The following is a 22,606-nucleotide window of genomic DNA, read 5'->3' as shown; positions in this document are numbered from 1 at the left end:
TCCTGAGATGCAGAGGGAAAGTTTTTGTCACACTGAGGGGCAGTAGGCCTGATTGTGAAATACCCCGATACTCTGAAGTACAGAACACTTGCAACACTTGGTTAAGGTCAGACAAAGATAGTCTGGTTTAAAGTTAACAAAACTTTCATTCTTTAGGAACTTACAAGGTGCAACTTAACATGGTGCCATGGAATATATTTAAAAGCTATTATTTTTGTGATGCCCTCCGTCCACCGTGGTTATTACACTCTTCTTCCCTCTGTTATGGCCTGCCATAACAGGCCATCAAGACAATTTTGGAAAATGATTTAAACCAGCACAGCTGTTACAGCCACCAATTGCAATAGGACAGATTAGACAGCTGAGTTTCACTTTCTTTTGGTTTATATCATTTACTGTTGCTTTTGCCAAGACAACTGAGTAAGTAGCCAAGGCTGATAGTAATTCTTTTGTACCTTCAATGAAACTGTAATTATCACTTCATGTTTCTCTTTCAGTCCAACCCTGCCTCTTCTCATAGTCATCTTAAACAAAGCAGCTGGTTTCACCCCTTCTGAATATTCTTTTACGCTCCCCCCTAAGCTGTAACCTAAGCAATTCAGTTCTTACATGAACTGCTACACAGCTGTTTTTCATACTATCTTGCGCACATTTGTGGTCAATCCAAGTCCTTCCTTATTATTATGATATTACAATATGTAGTTCTAGAAATTCAGATCTGACACTTATATTAACTTTAATGTTTCAAATGTATTGAAATGACAGCTGTAGCTCCTAAATTGGGCAGCTACTAAGCACAAGAACTACGTGTTTGTAATGCTACTAAAGATGCAGCGAGCACACAAACAAACTTATCAGAGTTTAAGTGTTTCATCTTTGCTACGATAGGGTAATTAACTATCTCTCATAGTCCAACACAAAGCACAACCTTTGACAATCAGAAAAAAACAGTATTGACCTTTTATATTGGAGAGGCGAGACTTCCTGCAGTTGTAAAGCACTTTTTGTTGGCACTGCTCTGACAGAGTTATGATGGCTTGCAGTTGTTTAGCTGAGGCACTGTAGTTGAACTTCATGATGTGAGGTTTGTAGAGAGAGGAGCCCTGGACTCTGACTGGATCCATGCTGTTGTGATTTAACACAGTCCAAACCTTTTCCTCTAAAGAGAAACACACACACACACACACATCACCTTCCTTTCTTAACATTAACCATAAATTAACTAAAGCTTGCTACCACCATGTATGTACCATGAGAACAGACCAAAACATAATGCCCATTTTTTAGTTGTCCTTCCAGATGATCTGGGAAAATTTGGGGAGGGTTGCATCAGGAAGGGCATCCAGCGTAAAAACTGCCAGATCCACTGTGGTGACCCAGAACTTATGGGATAAGCCAATGTGACTAAAAAAAAACCTTCAGTCATATCTTTGGACTCTCCAAACACATGAATGGGGAAGAATAAAATAACTCTACTAGACCTTTGAAAGCATATTCTGATACTATAAACTGACACTATTAATATTCAATTCAAAAGGTTTTTTCATGCTTAGAAATTTTTTTTCTCCACTATATTAGTAATATATTTTGTGATGATTCACTGGGGGAAAACCTGCTGTCCACAGCTTCCATTAAATACAAAAACATTAGACTGCATCAAAATAAATAAGAATTGTAGCCAGTATTTAAGGAGTGGATAGGTACATTTTTCAGGTAAGCAGATTTATTTAGCATTTACTTGTGGCAATATCAATACCACCACATTAGTGCATATATTTCAATGACATTCTCCATTTATTTAGTTGATTTTATTTGATGGAAAGTTATTTTTTTTAATTTAAACCACAAAGACATAAGACAGGCCATTTCTTCTTTTAACAACACTGTGCTTGGTTACAGAGGAACTGCTTTAATTTTTTAATTAATTTTTCCTTCATTCAAGCATGAAAATGATGGCAGCATATACTCCTAAACCTGTACATATCATTTGGCAGTAATTAATTATCGAGCCTTCACATAGGTGGATACATATGCCATACACATTAATGAGGCCCTTCAACATCACAGATGCTGGCTTTTGAATTGCTGGTTAATAGATGGGCTCTCTCCTGGACATAATATCCATGATATCCAAAAATAAAGTAAAAATTTCACTTCTCAGACCATTAGACAGTCTTCCACTTTACCTCAGTCTATTTTAAATGAGTTTGGGCTTAGAGAAGACAGCCACATATTTGAACAGCAGTAGATGGACAGCAATAACGTGGAACATGCAGAATGTAATAAGTTAAAAAAAACAGCAGTCAACAGAGGTGCAATTTTGTGGTTAAAGAAAAGAAATTACAATTGTGGACACAGCATGGTCAGGAGGGACAAATGTCTTCTAATGTCAAGATGCCCCTACTAATATTTTGAAAAACATATAAGATTTTGGCATTTAAGTCCATGGAGTCCTTGAAATCATAGGAAAAGGTGAGAGGACAAAAGAAAAAAGAAAAAAAGACATGCAGAGTTGTTTGCTGTTAAAGTGTGACAGAGCTGGATATGATTGATACATGTCCAGATGATCTGGCCTGTCTGAATAGTGATGGCTACAGGTCTGAAGCAGTTACATTTCATAGCCTATCACTACTGTAACTTATCAGGCTGGTCTGCTTTGCTGAACTGAAAAATAAAACAGAAAAAAACAGCTACAACAATATATTGTAGACGTCATTATTGAGTCAGTGAGAGTTTCTCTGTGCTGCTTGTAATACTTTACAGTTGTTTGGAATTTAGCACCTGAAAAGCCAGATGGACACAATAATTTCCAAGAAACAGTATGAGTTATGTCTCCAATCTGTGAACACCACTAAAACCAGAAAACCACAAGGATTCTCAAGCAGGAAGACCCAGCTCTGAATGACTATTGCACTTCATCTTCAAAAAGTGACAAGGGTTTGTAAAATTAAATCAAGGTCTTCACCTGTCCTTTGTATGCATTATGTTATTTACTTTGCTCAGGGAAAATCCCTCTATGCTTGAGAACCATGTACATCAGGCTATCAGGCTGAGAGCTTTTCACACCTAATGGATTGTGTTAATCTGAGTGCTTCATATTTGTGTCAGGTGGAAACACATCTTGGACTAGACAGCAGTGATGAACTCTCCAAAAAATTAATGAATGCCTGCCATCCTCAAAGGACAGTGGAAGGTGTGACAGCTCAAAGACCGATACTATCTCCAGAATGTTAACACTCAACTTAACCCTTCTTGTCCCACATGTCATGAGATGGGAACAGAGGATAATTTTTCTTATCCTTTGTGGCAGCAGATCCATCTTCCCATCTTGACAACATCACAAACTGTGAGTCTAACTGACATAGACATGGTTGCATGGCTATCTTGCCAATATTACATTATAACTACACTAATAAATAAAGTATTTTAAAAAATCCATGTAAATGTTGTTAACTATGAGATATTATTTTGTAACGCGATGGTCATTTTTATTTACTTTCCAAGGAATCTTTCAAGAATGGACTACTAAAAGCATGTTTCCTGACTCTCTGGGAAGCACTATAGACTGAAAACATTAAGATTATTATTAATGAAAAGTATAAACTGTGCAATAACTGAGCATATTTAAACTTTGAAACTGATAAACTCTTCTGACAGCATTGTCTTGCTAAAACTTTACCTTTTAGAGACCTGCACTTGGTAAACATCCCATTTTAATGTATTTAACAAGCAGACTTCTTCAGACAAATCAAGTTCTAAACTGTATAACACCCTGATTTATGAGCTACTAAATGTGAGTGGGAGTGTGAGCTGCTGTGGCACAAATCAATGCAGAGTGATCTGCAAGCAAGTGGTCTCTTTACTCTGAGCTCTCTGTCAGCTCCCTGTGGAAGTCTGAGACACTAAAAATGACGGCAGGTGGACTACCGTGATCTCACCTGTCATGTTGCAGTAGACCAGTGTAGGACCCAGGGGACCACTCCCATCTGGATCAACGGAGTAGAAACCCGAGGAGCTGCCAGTCAGCAGGTAGGCCTCACAGGACATTTCATAGAGAGCTAAAAGCACAAAAGAAGGGTTCTAATAGTTTCCTGATGACGCAGCTCAGCACAATAAGTAAGGATGAATGAGCAGTAATGAAGGCCCTAAAAGAACTGCTTGTCCAAGTTGGCATTTACTGTCCAGTGAACTGGTAAACAATGTGCAGCTCTAATTAAAATAATGTAAAACCAATAAAATGGTTTTAAGTTGAGCTTATGAGCAGAGGATGCAGTAATTTTCTAAACACAGCATAAACCTTTAAATGAGCCATACATCACAAAACTTGGATATATACTGGATGAATTTATGGGGCATTGACAATTATAATTAATGAGGTTAAGCAGATGAAAACCAATGGCGCTGTATCTGCTGTTCACCCTCTTAGTTTTGTTGTTATCATGCTTTCTAACCAGCACTAAACCTAAATTACTAAGGCTGTTGAAGCTGGTTGAAGAAGCAATACTTTAATATTTGGTCTTCAGGTATTTGTGGTTAGTTGGAAAATACAGTAAAGTTTACAATTAAACAATCATGAAAAATATATTTGTTTCTCACTTTTCCAGTCCTTCGGGTTGTAGCACAAATTCCTGGAACTAACACAATAAATAGTGCATAGTACTTACTATACATGCTGTTTCCGAAAAGTTTTTATTTTTGTCTATATTTAACATCAATTATGGGACATATAACATAAGGTGCTACTGTCTTTAGATTTTAGCATTGGACAAATTGAAATTTAGACCTGATGAAAGCACTAGATGAATAGTTACATCATGACCACAGCAATTATAATTGATGCTAAAGGAAACGTGAATGTCTGTTCATTGATTCATGACAGTCAATTCAAGCCCAGTGTCAAAAGATACAAAGAAATACAAACCTCACTTCTGGCAAAAATTGGGATTAAAATCAATTGTAAGTGGCCCTGAGAACTCAAAACACTGCAGTTTGAGGTAACACATGCAAATAGACAAACCACAAGCGAATATACAAAAATAACTTTAACAATTTAACAACACAGACGAAACACTCAGAAACACGCTGCAAAAAGCCACAGCACAATGAAATTGAGAAAACCACAGCAAAAAACACAACACAATGGAAATGGCTCCAGGAGAAACTGAAAATAAATTTACAAATGTAAATGTCCTTCACTTTTTAGTGTCCCACGGAACCGTTGCAAACAAGTTTTATATGTTTCCGGGGAGAACACTAAAAGTGACAAATATTTTGATTTGTAAATGTATGTTTAATTGCTACTGGAGCCAATTTTGTTGTGTTGTGGCATTTGTAGCAATTTTTTCATTCGGTTGTGTTGTGCCTTTTTTCATGTGCTTTTGCAAATTGCAGTGCTTTGAGGTCTCAGGGCCACTGTAAAATAGAAATCAAAAGAGATGCAATGATTTGCAAAACATTTCAAACCTTTTTTTATTGTAACAGGTAAAGGTCAGTGTCATGATTTAGTGCAAAAGGCATCCCAGAGAAGTTGAGTTGTTGAGAAAATGCATGTTTATTTTGGGAATTTTTGGTAACGTTTTTTAATGTAAAATCTAATTATCTGTGGTTCCTAATAACATTCAGACAGTCAAGAGAAATCAAGGCAAAAAGCAGCACTGAACGGTGGAAATCCTCAGAACATCGAGCAGCAATGCAATAAAAAAGATCCCAAAATGCTGCCACCTTCTCTGAGCCTGAGCTCTTAATAAAACTGACTGAGGTGGAGTGGAAAATTATCCTGTGGTCTTAAAATGTGGTAAAAATGTAAAGTTGTTTTTCAAAACAATTTGTTTGATTTGTTGGGTTTTCTTTATATATCTGTAAGGTGTTTTACTTCCTAGGTAAAGTGCCTTCAGAGTATTTTGTGGTGAATCGATTTAAATAATAAATTGTCTATGTACTAAACTAACCTGCCTGCATTGCAGACCTGTTACCCACTGAAGACATTTGAAGCCTTGTGAAGTGAAAAAACGAGGCCCCAAAATGTTAAGAAGCTAAGATCATCTATCAAGCAAGGATATGTAGCTATTTAAGCTAAAGTAATTTTCTCCCCAGTTTCTAAACACAGAGAGTCGTTAAAAGAAGAGGTGATGGAACACATGTCCCTGTAACCAACTTTTCTGAAATGTATCAAAGTCGATGTAATACACTATATTGCCAAAAGTATTGGCTCACCTGCCTTTAGACCCATATGAATTTTAGTGACATCCCATTCATAATCAAAAGGTTTAATATAACGGCTCACCCTTTGCAGCTATAACAGCTTCAACTCTTCTGGGAAGTGTGTTTATGAAATACATATTACACAGTGCTCGCAGTCTTTGCTATAATTCATCCCAAATGTGTTCTATCAGGTTGAGGTCAGGACTCTGTGCAGGCCAGTCAAGTTCTTCCACACCAAACTCGCTCATCCATGTCTTTATGGACCTTGCTTTGTTTACCTGAATTCATTTATTTGGATGGGTGAGCGAATACTTTTGGCAATATAGTGTACATTTGTTCATCTTTTTCAAGATTTTCATATATATATTTTGTCTGTAAAGTATTTACAATCAGATACAGGTTTGAAATTATTTAAAAATCATTGTTGCCTCTCACGTAAACAGAGGATAGCTGAGGGTTAATGTGTGAGGTACAGAAGGTAAAGAGGTGTGTGTTGCAAAAAACGACACAGGTTATGAGACATAGAGACTTGGGGAGGTGAAGAGAGGGTGATTTGAGTTTTCAGAAGAGCTTACAGTTGTGACAGGTGGCTCCAGAGTAGCCTGTTCCTGAACAGTCACAGTAGAAAGAGCTCCAGCTCTGAGAGCACCGGCCTCCATGTTCACAGAGGTTAGGAAGACATCTAAAAAACACAATTACAGTTGACTTCTAACACATGAGAAGTAAAAGCTGAGCCCAGCCATTCTTCTTTCTGTCATGCTACACACTGCTATACTCTGCTATGATCTAAATAAATAACCAGCCCGTTCTCATTTCTAAGGCATGAAAAAGTGACGCTTTTTGAATGGTAAAGGGTAAAGGAAGGGTGGTGGATGGCACAACAAGACACAGGACTTTTCCACAAGACACCGACTTTAGTGCCAGATGTTGTGCCAGATGTTGTGTTTTTTAATTCCCTGTATATTTTGCAGACCTTGCAATTTAAAGCATCATTGCAAACATCACAATTTAAAAAAGCTGTTGTGAGATCAGGCATTTTAGCCCACAACAATCACAACAATATCGGCTAAATCCTGGAGGGACTAATTTCCTACTTCCTCCCCATCACCAAAGGGTGTTCAATGTTTGCACTTCTGACTCACTTCACCTCCAGCAGCACCAGCATCTGGACCCTGGAGAAATCTTATCAGCATCCTCCAGCTTATGTATTTCAAAGCTACAGTCGTTGTGTACATTATTTCGTGCATAATCCATCAACAGCTTGTTACTGTACATGCATGACAAACACAAAACGTTAAAAAATGAATAATAAAGTTATAACAGAAAAGTCTAAGCAAAACATCATACAATATAATAAACAGTTCAGTCTTTGTTGAACCATATCAGATTTGTGCTTGTGACCTAACGTCAGAATGTCACTACTAGTGGCACAACAGACCCAAATAAATTACAACACACTCTTTTTACAGATTCCAAAAATTCCCTCAAACCCACACATAGACTCCCACAACATTGAAGGAGTGGTGTGTTGCATAGTTGCAAAAAGTGCCTCAGATAAGCAAGGGGCAATTCTAAAAGCTGTTTCCTCAAGGGAAGAGATTCCTATGTAGAAATCTGCTGTCTTTGTGAAGTTTAAATGTTTTCGTCTAAGTTTTCGGGTTTACTCCACAGTCCACATGCAGTTAAGTTGACTGCTGACTTTAAATTGCCCATAGGTGTGAAAGTAAGAGTAATCTGTCTGTCTCTATATGTGGCCCTGTAATGCACTGGCTGTTTGTCCAGGGTGAACTTTCCCTTTTGCCTAATGTCAGCTGGGACTGACTTCAGCCCCCCAGCGACTCTAAGCAGTAGAAGTGGTTTAGATAATGGATGGATGGGTAAAGTTATAATGACAAATAGTGGAAAAACAAAAGCTGCCTCAAACCTCTGAGGCGTTCAGGCTGGGCTTAACTGCAGGTACGGATTTATCAGACAAACAAGAGCCAAGCTTACCACCAGCTATTTGTTTTTTTCATGATATTACATCTGGCTTTGTAGCTCATCTAAAGAACTAATTTAAAACCTTCTGTATTTCCTAACATTAGAATTACAAACAGACGTGATGTTAGGTGTCTCATGCTGTGATATAGTCTGTCCTTGGTAGAGCAGAAATAGATTGGTGTTCCTCTACAAATAAAAGCATCACCGTCATGTCTGTTTATGGGATCTAACCACAATAAGCCCTTCACAGAAACGTCAAACCTCACTCTTGTGATTAATTGTCCCTTACTGAAGTCTCCTTCAGTTTCATATAATTGTCAGGATTTCAAGCATGAAGCTATAATTTCATACACGTTCATCTATCACCTAGTAATTGCAGCAGAGGATGCTAACCACAACATGGATAAAGTTGCAGTCGCTGGTTTAATTATCATGGAGCTATTTTTTGTTGTGCTCATTGTTGCCCTTACAGGTCAGGAAATTATCAGAGCCAGCAGCTCATAAGTGTTCATGCTCTGTACACTGAGTAATAAAGTTGGATTCGGCACAGAGAAAAAGAGATAAACTGTCGGAAAGGTTCATTTTCTAATGCTCTTGGCAAAGCATAACGGGGGTCATTAAAAAGGCCGTGGCTAAAGTGAATCGTCATAAAGCTGAGGCTTAAGTATGTGCAGCAGTCACACCTAATATGCTATAGGAAAGAGAGGAATCAGAAATTCTTAAATTCCTGAATTTGTTTAAAGTCTGTCTGCACAGCAGCAGACAAACAGTTAGAGACGCGCTAGTTAACACAGTGAAGCTTTTTGGTGCTAAATACTCTGACATTTACCTCAGGAGTGGCCAGAGACCAAAAATAACCGAGAAATTGAGCTGCTATGGTTTCATAATGTTACTCTGTCGGCAGATGAAGACTAAGGTGTTGGAAATGTTAAAAAATTGTGTGAGTGTAAGGTGCAAGATCATTTACCATTTACATTGTAAAGTGCTTTTAAATGACTCCTGCACCTGCTAACAGAAGAGACACACATGTTGCACCATGAGGTACACGTTTGACTAGTGTGGTAATATTCCATGTAATTACTGTAGTGTTTGTGTTTGGTGTAATGTGTTATTATGATAAAATCAAAAACAAACATGTATTTTTTACATATTTTACATTGTTATTACACCATCGCCTACCATCTACTGTAGATTCTGTAAAACCCACCTGGTTATTACTTTATTTCTACATCAATATTTCCATGATCCCTCCAATTCCCTGTTATTGTTGTGATGTAAAATTTATCAGAAAGATGATATCTTTGGTTCTTGTGCATCATTTTTAATCCTTTTTTAAATAAAGGGGATCATAGGCGCATATAGGTGCATGACCAAATCACTGTGGTAATCATTATGCATAGCTTAATTAGACATAACATTAGTAATGCATGTTAGGTTAATTTGGTGACTCTAAATTTCATGTAGGTGTGAATGTGAGTGTGACAGGTTGTCTGTCTGTGTATGTCTCTCTGTGTTGGCCCTGAGATAGACTGGAGACCTGTCCAGGGTCTCTCACCCAGTGACAGCTGGGATAGGCACCTGCTCCCTGTGACCCTGAACGGGATAAGAGGTTGCATAATAATGCATGGATGATCTTAAGGCTCCTGGAAAATGGTTAAGTTCTATCAAAGAAACACACGTGAGTTTATTGGAAGAACACCAGCATCAGATGTTATTATGTCATTCAATGTAATCTGCTGTTATCCAAACCATAGGCCAGTAGGTAATTGCTCCACATACTCAGTAGGTCATTATAATGCAGTATTATGTGTTGGAATGTGTTTACCATAGGCATAAAAACTAGTAGTTTATATCTTAGGGAGAGTGTGTGGTTTAAGTTTATCATATAGAAACAACATTACACACAACATTACAGTAAGCGGTGTACTGAACTGCAGCAATGGCCATGATAACCACTAATAACTCACCATTTAATGGCATGATAACTGATATGGACCCATGGCTCATTTTGGCCTCTGGGCTGAAGATGGACCATAGTGATACCAACACTACCTTACATTTGTAGAGGACATTCTCAGCCGGGATAATATCTCTTTCATCTCTTCTCTCAGTGTAACACCTCTGTGTTTTCATTCACTGACAGTGAACAGTCAGAGCTGAAAGATTAACTGTAGTTCTCTTAAACCTGTTCAGTGGGTCCACGACTGTGGGTAATGAGAAACAGGGTGCACATGGGACAGCAAATCCAATCTTGTTCACCTACTGATCCTATGCTGAGAAAGGTGTTAACCAGCACCTGCTGCTATATTATTTGATGAGTCTGCGCATATCTCGATTGATGTACAGGCTGCTTTAAAGAAAACACATTGTCATCTACAAAAGAATCTTGTGGCATCAACCAGCCTTTGCTGACTGCTTAGATCACGTTTTACAAAGTTAATTTTGGTTGAATGTTTCGTGTGTGATCAGTGACAATCAAAGAGTGTCTCTACCTGTCTCTGATGCTGCACATGTCAAACCAGAGCTCGTTATAGTTTCCCAGTATTCCTTGCTGTACATGGCTGAGATTGATTGGCTGGCTGTTGATGAATATGAGCTGCATGCAGCCCTGAAAGGCTGGAGCCGAGGTCTGACAGTCACTGGAGGAACAACCTGGAGAAACATGACACATGATGCAACCTTTAGTTTTAAAGGCCCTCTGAAGTTTTAAGGAGTATGTTGTTACTGAGTGTTGGTGAGAGAAAACTGAGCTATACTTAGTGAGCATCCTCTGACCTCCAAAGAAAAAGTTGTTTTTTGATTCCAGGTGTTCCCACATTGTGGTGGAGACTGGCTCATTATCCACAGTCAGAGTGACGTGCAGGTGTCTGGTGTCCACACTCACTGAATGCCACAGTCCATCACTGACTCTGTTGCCTACACAGGATTACACATGGGGAACCACTGAAACTTTATAAAGCAGAATAATGAAAGAATTTGCTGCATTATAATCTTAAGTGATGGCATTGGTGTAAAGAATATAGCGAAAAGATAGCGTGAAAGAATCAGTTAGGCTGTTTGTTGTGCGTCTTTTTGAATCCTGTGACCATTAGGTCCACACTGTTAGACAGAGGAAGATACACAGAAATCCTGTGCACTTTGCTCAAGTACTGCACTCATTAAGATATTGCTCCTGAAGCTTCTCTATTTCCTACTTCTTAAAAGGGAAAAGTTAGAACCCCTGTGTTAGTGGAAACCGAGATAAAGATGGTTAAATATAGAATCATTAAATAACTTTTCACTTGCCCTGAGCAGTCAAGAAAGGTTTAATGACTGGAGCAAAACACATTTCACATTGCCATGAGACTTGTGATGCTGTTGGTTGCTTAGGGGGAAGGTGGTGACTCAGTCATTGCTCAGAATCCATAATGCAGACAGACTGTTCATTAGCATCTAACTCAGTTTGCTTTTCACATCCTTCCTCTTCTCTGAGCTTGTGTGTGTAAAACTTGGTGAATGCCTCTTTAACTTTTACCCTGTGTCTCTATCTCTGCACCAGACCCCCATTCAATATGTGGGAATGGAAATGTCCAAGTGAGATGTTCCTGACATTATCCAGACAGATCCTGTGAGTACAAAGTCCATATTATGTGCGTGAGCTCATGCGTCCAGCACGCTGCTCTCTCCTGAATTGTTTGAAGGATTTGTGTTGACAAGGACTTTTTTAGATGCTCCAGTATGTAAACAAAACATTGTTTCCCATAGTTTCCTATGATGTTGTGCCTCCTGTATGTGTTGCCCTGCACTAAAATCAAGCAGAGTTGCTCTCATAGGATGCTTCTGACTCAGAGCGATCTCCTGTGTTTTAACGTGTGAAATGCAACTGACAATGTCAAAGGCTGATTTCTCCTGACACCAGCAGGAGTTCAGTTGTGAAGCAGGCTAATGTCTACATAAAGCAGGGTACAGACTAAATTGCTCTTCTTAAACCAGAAGTGTCCGGGTTCAGGTTGTTTCTGCATTTACCCCTGTGCACATGAAAGACTGAAGCCAAGCCAACCTCAGAAAATACGTAAAAAAGAAACTGTATACTAAATCCCATTTCACTCAGCTCATTGTCTATGTAAAGTAAACTAAAAAGAATTTGAAGTTAGGGTTTGTTCACAAGCAAGCAGAGATCAGTACTGGAGAATAAGCAAATTGAACTTTGCAAAGCTGACCATTTCATATATATACACCCGGAACTTGAAATTGTATATTATTGTTACTCTGTTTGTTTTCTGAGACTGACTTGGCTGTCAAGCCTGCTCAGTATGAGGACAGGTGGATGGTGGTATATGTAGAAACAGCCCGGACCACCTGTTTAGTTGCAACTTTAAACACGTTCTTGTGTGTCTTCACCACATTCGTGTTATGCTCATGCTTGAGTTTCTTTTCTTTACCTAGTCAAAATTGACAGCACAACATGCACCTACCCCCTTTCTTCTTTAGGTTCCTGAAAAAGGGATTTAGTACTACTTCCGAAGAGGTGCTGAAATGCAGCTCCCAAAAAGATCTATTTGTCGTTCTTTAAATTATGTTTTTTAGTTTTTGTAGCCTCATTGCTTTCCTAAAGCAGCTGCTCAAACAAGTGTTTATCAAACAAACATGGAGGAAACAGCATTTGCCAGAGATCACTTTCAGGGACAGATTAAATCATGTTTGGTGCTCTCCTGAGTATTTGGAGCAGAAAGACACTGGATGTGGGGCAGAGTCAAAGCAAATTACTGTGTGTGTGTGTGTGTGTGTGTGTGTGTGTGTGTCTGTGTGCATGTGTGAGTAATAAAGGAACATGTCACCCTGAGAAACAGTGTGTCTCACTGATGTCCCTTTAATAGTTTTTAGACAAAAATGGAGCTGTAAGGCACAAAGAACTACAGTATGTCAGGCTTTAAGCCACAGACACACAATACTCGCTAGTAGAAGACATTTACTGTTGGTTTGGGTCTTTACATTTATTTTCAACTGATATAAAATGACCAGAAGGATACTTTTATATCAGTGGAAATGGATGGATGGAGATGTTGCTGTTAAATCTCATTAGCTATTTCATTCCACTGTCTCACTGTACACAGCCCATTTCAAAAAACGTTCTTGCACAGTAAATCATGATACAAATTTGTATAGTGGAATTTGACTGTTTTATTTATTATTTTTGCAATGACTTTGGCCCATTCACACTGATTCTTGCATCTATCCTGCTGCAACAGCACCAATACAATAACGTCGTAGATGACGTTTTTATACATCAAACTAACCTTGTTTTATCCAGATAAGCCTCTCTTTGGACATTAGCAGCATATCTATATCTCTATCCTACTATCTATCTATAGTAGTTGGAGTAAATGTATATGTAAAATATTGCACATACTTAGAAAATGTAGACATTTTGTATCTATGTCTGTGTCAGTGGGTGTTGTAGTTCATTTAATTTAAAATTTTGAATGTCAAGTATCTCGACTTCATCTGTATTTCTCACTAAACCCACCATCTGCTGGAACATGCCTTCATCAATCAAACATCTGTATTATCTTAGAACAGCAATCTCAGACAGCGCATTGGATGGCATTTTCCTTCAAGTAATCCCAAGGAAATGAATACTGTTTTGAGATTACTGAGGACAAATGTGATGAAAACACAGAGCAGGAAATCACTTTTATAAATCGACATGTAGGATTAGGACTGTGCTGTCTCTCTTAGCCTGCTTTAGAATGATGAAACCAAGCATGGCATATTGCAGACAGGGTGTTTTGAGTGAGTATACACAGTTTTGTCTTTGTGTAGACAGAGAAAGGACAATGGACGTCACCCTCTGATGTAGGTTAATATTGCATGAACTGATCATGATGTTCACAGATGTTCCTGCTGATTCAAATGCTGTGCGGAGAGTGAAGTTCATATCTGGAGTCATCATATGTTGGATGTGTGTGTGTGTGTGTGTGTGTGTGTGTGTGTGTGTCCTCACTAGCAGAGAGCTGGGATTTTCTCTCTCCTGAGCTTTGGAGGGTCAAGAGCAGCCGGCTGTTAATGATCTGCAGCTCCAGTCTGTGGGGCTCTGGATTCAGCTGTACATAGAGCAACAGCCCATCTTTGTTCCATGTTCTGAACTGGAACTCAATGGAGAAACCACTTGTGGTGGACGATGTCACCGGCAGAAGCAGGAAGCTGCTGCTGGAGCTTAGGAAGGTGCAGGTCATGAGCTGGGGCTGCACGCATGAAAAGCTGACGTTGCCCTATAGGACCAAAAGCACAACAGTTGGATGTTAATAACATTAGTATAAAGAAAATGGAGATATTGGACATTAAGTCAAGGCAAACCAGCTTCTAGCTATATTTAATCTCATCTCATAAAAGTGGCAGTTTAAAGTAAAAACAACTGAAAAACTTTATATGAGATAAATTACTATATAAAAGTGTAGTATTTAACAATATGTATTTCAACCTTTCATGGACCCTTATATCAAATCTATTGGTAAGAAGATACATTAAGTCAATTGGCAGATGCTTTACACAAATCAACAAACGTGCATCTAGGTTTTACTGGCTCAGAACCTTTGGACATTCTTTTCCTGTTTTTCAAATCAGTTATTCAGAGGGTCATGTTATATTGTAGCACTGCTTGGTTTAACAATATGTCCGTGAAATGTGCATCTAAACTATATAATACAATTTTCATCTGTTCAGAAATAACAGGCTGACCCTTAGAAGCCTTTTTTAAGCAGTTTGAAACAGCCTGCTTAAAGCCTACTGAGTCTTGCAAACAGCATATTTTTTAATCTTCACATGTCAACTTAGACTTCATTTACCTGGAACAGGCTGAAGAAGCTTGTATATCAGTTTATACTGCTGTGTAATCAACATCAGGGTGAGACTATGAGAACTGTGAGCCTGATAATGTGTTCTGCCCCATATAATCTTTGTTGGATTGGTTATGTTTATTTTGATTGTTATGTTGATGGATTTAAATGTCTGTAGAATTGAGCCACCCTTGCAACCGAGGAAGAATTTGAGTAAAAATATAAAAGTATCATATGCACCCACTGACCACAGAGCAGTCCTCTCATTCCCAAAGGCTGCAGGGCAGCACACAGCAATCACAGCTCTGTGACTCTGTGAGTTGAAATTCCATCATGGCAGATCTTTCAGTTGCTGCTGTGTGTTAAGACCTTTGAGTGCAGAAATCAGATTTTTAAAGCTCTGGTATTGTCAGATGAGATGTGGCTCTCTGACCAACCTGTCTGATTTGTGTGAAAGATGAACTAATAGGGTGTGTGTTAGGTTAAAACTATTCACACATTAGACAGACAGAAGTAAACCATTTATTCTCATCAGTGCCTAGTGTATTAGAGACAGCTCAAAAAACACAATTTTCACTGGCCAGAGGTATCAGTAAGCCTGCAATTTGGTCTACTACAGTCCAAAATCACAATGGACTCCTTCAATGTAGCCACTACATATATTTTTGGACATTAGAACAATGTCAGTATGGGCACTACTATTGCTTTTAATGCAGACAATAGTCTTTTACTCTGCCTCACCCGTAAGTCCTGAGTCCTGTGATATATTGTTGCTCCATGTAAGGTCACTTTGACAATGCCAAGTGGGAAACCTGATGAGGGCCAAGACACTGATTCACTAGTAACTGGACCTTTCAGATACTTTGTATTTCTACTACATTCTTTTAAACATAGATATCTGTTCTAACTTTAACATAAAATAAAAAATTGTTGATAGTTTTTTACTTTTTTATCATTGAACATAATTTAATGTTATAACAAATATATGGTTGAATCTTCCAAGGGATTTGAATACTCATTATGGGACCTGTACAATCAAATTGTCAATCAGCTGAATAGAATACAAACCTGTATGAATGCTGCTTACCACACTGTGTATCTGGGGCTTGCGCCTCTTTGCCAGGTCTAAAATGCTGATGCCGTTGTAATAAAGATTTTCCATGCAGCCATGGAAGTTCTTCCTAAGGAAGGTACCAGGTTTACCAGGCAGAGGGATCCCTCCAAAGCTCAACTGTCATGAAGAGGTTGGAATACAGATACTAAATCAAAGAAATATTTATGGATTGTATTTTCACTTTTACACCCTCAAAATGCAGTCACAAAAAGACTTGACTCACTGGATCCAAACAAACACCTCAGCACTATGTATACAGCTTTAATTGGGCTGCATTTTGAAAGATTTAGGTCTCATTATTATAATATTAATAATAAAATTAAATATACTGTAGAGCTATAGCAAGTTCAAAATTGTTAAATTCGCAACACAACACCTCTATATTAAAATTAGTTTATCAAAGATAAATGAATTGGGTTTGGTAAAACTGTTAATTTGTTTGGCAGATTTTCTTCACGGTTGTCCAGACAGTTAACTTCCAAATCACACAACAGACCCACCTACGATGAAGCTACATTTCAATGAATAAAGGAATGCTTGGAGCTTGTATAGAAGACCTCATAGCACCATATTATCCCAGTAGACCACTTCGATCTCAGAATGCAGGCCTACTTGTTGTTCCCAGAATTTCCCAAGGTAGAATGGGAGGCAGAGCCTTTCACTATCAAGCTCGTCTCCTGTGGAACCAGCTCCCAGTTCAGACTCGGGAAGCAGACACCCTCTCTACTTTTAAGTCTAGGTTTAAAACCTTCCTCTTTAATAAAGCATATAGTTTATTATAGTTATGCTGCTATAGGCTTAGACTTTATTCTTTAAAGTGCCCTGAGATGACTTTGTTGTGAATTGTTGAATTGAAAGTTGAATAAGGGGGCCTGGTGGTTCAGTGGAAGAGCCACCAGACTCTGCATCTTTTGGGATGCAGAAGGCAGCAGGCTTGAAAGTCCACCCCACTAGATGTGGCCCCACCCAGCCACCAAGGGAAACCTTGGTACCGGTCCCAAGCCCGGACAAAAAATGGGAGGGTTGCGGCAGGAAGGGCATCCGGCGTAAAAACACATGCCAAATCAACGTGCAGAACATGTTCCGCTTTGGCAACCCCTGAAGGGACAAGCCAAAAGCCATTGATCCTTGATACTGTAGAGCTATAAAGTGCTTGTAATGATAAGAAAAAATTACCAGCAAAAAACAGAAACTGTGGATTCAGTGTTTAGACTTTAGCTTTAAAAATCCAAATGTCCAGTCAGATTTAATAGACCTCTGAATTCATCTTGGGGACAGCTGCTTTGTTGTTAATTACCACTAGATCCTGCCTGATTCTGTCACTGTGTTGGAGATATAAATAATTTAGAAAGTAGCTGTTGCTGAGGCCATCCATGTATTAAATTACAAACAGCCCCTCTCTGAAACCACATGTTGTAGATGAAACATCCGTATCATTTATGCTGCTGTGTGATTGATCTACAGGTGTTTAATAACATGTCTTATTATCAATCTGCAGTAAATAAAAACTGTGCAGCAAAGTGAAGGAAGCCAAATTCAACAGAAATGGAAGGTGTTTAGGTACCAAAACTACTGTGTGTCTGTGCTTCACATCACAGTTTGCCTCATATCATCAAAATGAGCACTGAAATTAACAAAGCCTCGGTGCAAAGACATCTGTTTGGATTACAATTGTGCTTGAGGAGCATGAGGACTAAAGAAAATAAAACAATTTGCAACTACACAAAAATAAAGCCCTTACTTTCCAGTATTCAGTCATCAACTTTGTAATGTACAGTAGACTCTGACAGATTATAGTTATATTTGTAACATTGTTTTACAGTTAATAATTTATTTTTTGTTTTGTTTTATTGTTTATCAACAATAACACGTTTCTGACTACATAGCTACATAGTTAGTCCATATCTTAACTATCTGACTACCCTACTCTTTCTGTGTGTCTCAGCCAAAGACAGCTGACTTACTTGTTAGTGTCCTACCTCATAGTCAATGTCCAGGGAGTGTCCTTCACCTTTGGTTTGAAAGTGCTGTGTGTGGGAGTCCACTGTGAAGTTAACCTGCTTGTTGAAGCGTTCAATGAGGACTGAGTGCCAATGCTGGTCATCCAGCAGACTCCCCACAGTGATGGCAACACGGCTGCTGCTCAACCTCAGCCTGCTGTCGTCTAGAATAATGCACATAAAGCAGTCAAAAAGGCACAGATTCTGGTTAGAAAACATGCTATATGAATACTTTACTTAGACTGAGATAGAGGTCCAGTTTCCCTCTGTGGAGCTCCAGGGTAATGTAATCGCCCCTCTGTCCCTCCCCGTGCAGTAGAACCCCCTCAGCCAGATGGCTCTTGAAGTGGAGAGAGATCACGTCTTTCACGGTTGACATCGACTTCTGATTGAATCGATACAGCAAAGAGCTTCTGCCGTCAAAGTCCGCTACATATGACTCTGAAACAAAATCCATTCAAATGATTTAAGTAGTATATCAGTGTGTACTTCTATGTAACAATGAGAAAAAAGCATAGTAAAAGATGAGCCTGCAGCTGATAATGTGCTTAATAATGGCTCTTAGTTAGTTTAACTCTTCACAGTGGAGGCTTATTTACCACTGAAAACATTATTCAGATGTTATGTAGCAATTAAATGGCTTGATATCTCTTCTCAGCCCATATATATGGCTTTGTTTGTCTCTACTACACCTGGCTGTAGGTGGCTTTTATGAGATAAAATATGGTGAAAAGCAAATTTTCTGGTTTAGCGTCATGTGTTCACACACACCTCCTTGACTAGACAGCTTTTGTTGATTTTAGATGATGTCCCTTACTGCAACTCTTGATAAAGTCATATTTACTACAGCTGTTAGATGTCCCCAAATTATGAAAGACATCAGTAAGGATAAACCTACTGGGTTACTTGTAGGTTGTAGTTGGCCTATTCAGCAGTAACTATGGACATCATAATAACTGACAGCTCGCCACTGAACCATTCCATTCAAATAATCAGCCTTCATTTCTTTGTGAGCATCATGATATCCTGCTGTAATGACAGCTGTTTGGCAATCGTAGCTATAGTATTTCAACCAATTGTAGATGAAAGAGACGCTTCAGGGCACCCAACTCTTATACTACATAAAGGCCACTACTTACTTACTTAATTATGAATTATGAATTATGAATAAATTCAATGGTTTAAACTTTACTATTGCAGGCTAATGTAAAGATAAAAAGTAGAGATTGGATATGATGTTTCATTTATCAAATCCATAAGTGTCTGGGATCATTTTAAGGGACAGTACAGTACAGTAGTTTTCAGATCTATGTTACTTAATATGACTCTTGCCTTTGCCTGAAAAAAACACCTTATAATATAAATAAACAGTGTAGATGATTGATGGATATACCAAACCTTGCACCACTTGACTGGATAAAGAGTTGTAAGGGGGCTTGAGCCAATCCCAATTGACATAAGGTGAGAGGCAAACTACAGATTGGATAGATCAACATTCTGTCACAGGGCTGACAAAAAGAGACAGATAACCATTCACATTAACATCCCCAGGCAATTGAGAGTCATCACTTAAACAGACAATCAAAGACTGCTTTTAGATTCAAGATTCAAACAACTTTATTGATACCATAGGGAAATTGTGTTTCCTTGTTCGGCTGCTCTCCAAGTCAAAAGTAGAACAAAACAAAGAAAAAGGCTTCCAGCAAACTAAGACAATAACAAGTACTACTAGAAACTACTGATCAAGTAGGAAATAACTCAGATAGAGGAGTAAAAATAAATGAAATAAAAATAATAAATAAAATAAAAACAATACTAGTTGTAAATTTTGACCATTTAGTCCCCCACAGTTTAATAGTCGCTGGGAGAAGGATCTCCTGTGTCTTTATGTGGAGCACTTGACTGTGATCAGTCTCTGGCTGAAAGTGCCCCCCTGTTTAGCCAGCACAAAGTGGAGTTGGTGAGACGGATTGTCCATGATTGAGAGTTTGGAAAACATTTCTCCTCTCAGCCACAACATGATGAACAGAACAAGCCCTCCTTATTATTTTGTCCATTATGTTTCTGTCTGCGACCTTCATACTGTTGCCCCTGCAAACCACGGCAGAGAAGATGGAGCTGGCTACCACAGACTCCTAAAACACCAACAGCATGGTGCTTTAGATGTCGAAGGACCTTAGGCTCTTTAGAAAATACAGCCTTTGTTTTTCCTGTATATTGATGTTGCATGAACTGACCAGTCAAGTTTATTGTCCAGGTGGACACCAAGGTATTTGGGAGTAGAAGGACGTACTTGGGTAAGGTAGTCCAAAATCGATGCAACCATGGGGGTGTCAACAAGCATGTTCTTTCATTTCTCCCTCAGCAGGAAAGGCTGGATTGTGTTAAAAGCACTGGAGAAGTCAAAGAACATAATCTTTGACTTGTCCAGTTGGGCATAGATTAGGTGTAGCAGGTGGATGAGGGCGTACTCCACCCCCAGCTGAGGATAATAAGCAAACTGGAGGGGGTCCAGAGTTGGTTTCACCAGGGGCCTGAGTAAGTCCAGGACCAGTTTCTCTAACACTTTCATGATGTGGGAGGTTAGAGAAACAGGTCTCTAGCCACTGATGACACTGGGGTGGGTGACTTTCGGTACTGGCACCAAGCATGATGTTTAACATCTCACAAGCACCCTCTCGATTTGCAGGCTCAAGATGAAGATGTGCTAAAGGATGCCACATACAGTAGCTGTGAGGCACAGGCTTTCAGTACCCTGGGGCTTACTTCATCCAGACCTGCAGCCTTTGTGAGGTGAAGCGTGCATAGCTCCCTCCTCATCTGCTCTGCTAAGATGGTCATTTGTGCAGAGACGGGTGTTTGTCCAAGTCATGCAGGGATGACACGTTTGTACCTGTGGTGAAGCACCTTAGGGGGTGGATATGTGGCACATCAAATCTATTGAAAAAGGTTTTGTAAGTATAAAAAGTAGTGCTACTGCCAGTATCTGTTTGGCTACACATCCAGTGTACACATTACAGCATCAAGGCATCGGTTTCAGATGTGCACCATCTGGAGGACTGTTTCAAAAGCCTCAAAACTAGGGGAAGATAACTGTAATTTAACTATAGACAGAAAGCTAAATGGAAAGAGAAAGATGTGTTCACAGTTTAATCCAGCTTAATGTAGATGTAATATACTGCATGTCTTTGAACCGCAAGAGGACACCAGGGTAGCCAAAGGCTGGACAGGCTTCACAAAAATAGCCCCAGCTTTTTAGCTTTGAGGTGATGGTGCTAATCATTGTTCCACTGCACAATTTGAAAAAAAATTGTAAATGAACCATTTTTTTTGTTAAGCTACATTCAGACTTGTTGGTATCTGGTAATTTCCAAATTGAGTGCATCAATTTTCTTTTATAAAATGATTTGTTCAGGGGCTAAATATGGATAACCCTGAGGTCGCAGCAGTCTTTATTGTTTTGAAATGCACTGATGACCTTCTGTGTCCTATCACAGTGGCCAGAGTGAGAAGGTGGATCACTCGCTGCACCAGTCCAGTGTTGCACGGAGCCATTTTGATTGTTCATTGTGACAGTGCAGGGCTGTTTAAAGAATTCTGACATTTTGGCTGAACCTGCTTTTACTACTGATTGTATTGAACCATGCAGATGTGGTTGGTCTTATTAACTCATACCATTCTGTAATATCTGATATGCCATCCCACTTCCTTTGAAAGTCAGTGGGTCAGGTTTTCATTTCCAGAAAACAAAAGAAAAAGAAAAGTAAAATCTGCAATTTGTCAATTTGCATGAATCTTCATATAGCTGACAAAAGTACCAAGAACCAACTTTACTGTAGTTTGAAAATATAAGCAGATTTAGACTGGTTAGACTGAGTTTGATGTCTGCAATTCTCTCAGAAAAAAGTTAGGACGGAGGCAAAATAAGACTGAAAACCTTCAAAGACACTGTTCTGGATGATTCCAAAACTTGTGATGCAAAACTTTGATAGAAACTTTGCGAGAGAATTGTTATTTAGTTTAAAAAGACTGTTTTTTGATCAGATGGATGGAAAGACCTAGTAATTAGTGTGCATCCCAACATTGAAAAAGGAAACATGATGCACACAGTGTAAAACATGCCTCTGTCCCAACCTTTTTTTGAGTATTTTGCAGGCATCAGACTTTACATTTGCTTATATTTACACAGTAAAATAAAGTTGGTCAGTAAAAAGACAAAAAACCTTCAATTCAATTAAATATTATTTATATAGAACTGAATAACAACAGATTAATCTTGATGCACTTTACAGTGTAAGTCCTTACAGAAATCCAAAAAATACTCTTGCAAACACTAGTCAACAGTGAAGTAGAAAAAATATATATTGATTTCTATTTAAACAAGTCATAAATAATAGTTCAAACAAATAAAAAAATCACATATTATTTCTTATTGCATTTTAGGAAACATCCTACACACTCAGACCACTGAAGCCTCATATTAACATTAGGTAAAG

The 22,606-nt window shown here is 38.7% G+C and overlaps 1 protein-coding gene across 1 annotated transcript in view; it reads right to left on the bottom strand.

Moving 5' to 3' along the window:
• LOC137133507 (contactin-associated protein-like 5) overlaps positions 1-22,606 on the bottom strand; it is a 92,041-nt gene that overhangs the window by 25,000 nt on the left and 44,435 nt on the right. Inside the window, exons 5-13 of the mRNA XM_067517182.1 lie at positions 18,348-18,551; positions 18,090-18,274; positions 16,084-16,227; positions 14,165-14,432; positions 10,957-11,097; positions 10,674-10,833; positions 6,777-6,883; positions 3,939-4,058; positions 959-1,159 (exon numbers count right to left, since the gene is read on the bottom strand). Of these exons, the coding sequence (XP_067373283.1) occupies positions 959-1,159; positions 3,939-4,058; positions 6,777-6,883; positions 10,674-10,833; positions 10,957-11,097; positions 14,165-14,432; positions 16,084-16,227; positions 18,090-18,274; positions 18,348-18,551 (1,530 nt within the window). The remainder of the gene's footprint in view (positions 1-958; positions 1,160-3,938; positions 4,059-6,776; positions 6,884-10,673; positions 10,834-10,956; positions 11,098-14,164; positions 14,433-16,083; positions 16,228-18,089; positions 18,275-18,347; positions 18,552-22,606) is intronic.

Source organism: Channa argus, chromosome 9 (genome assembly GCF_033026475.1).
Source record: "Channa argus isolate prfri chromosome 9, Channa argus male v1.0, whole genome shotgun sequence".
Classification (NCBI taxonomy): Eukaryota; Metazoa; Chordata; class Actinopteri; order Anabantiformes; family Channidae; genus Channa; species Channa argus.
Note: the sequence above shows the minus strand (reverse complement) of the source record. Positions and strands in the feature narration are given on the sequence as shown.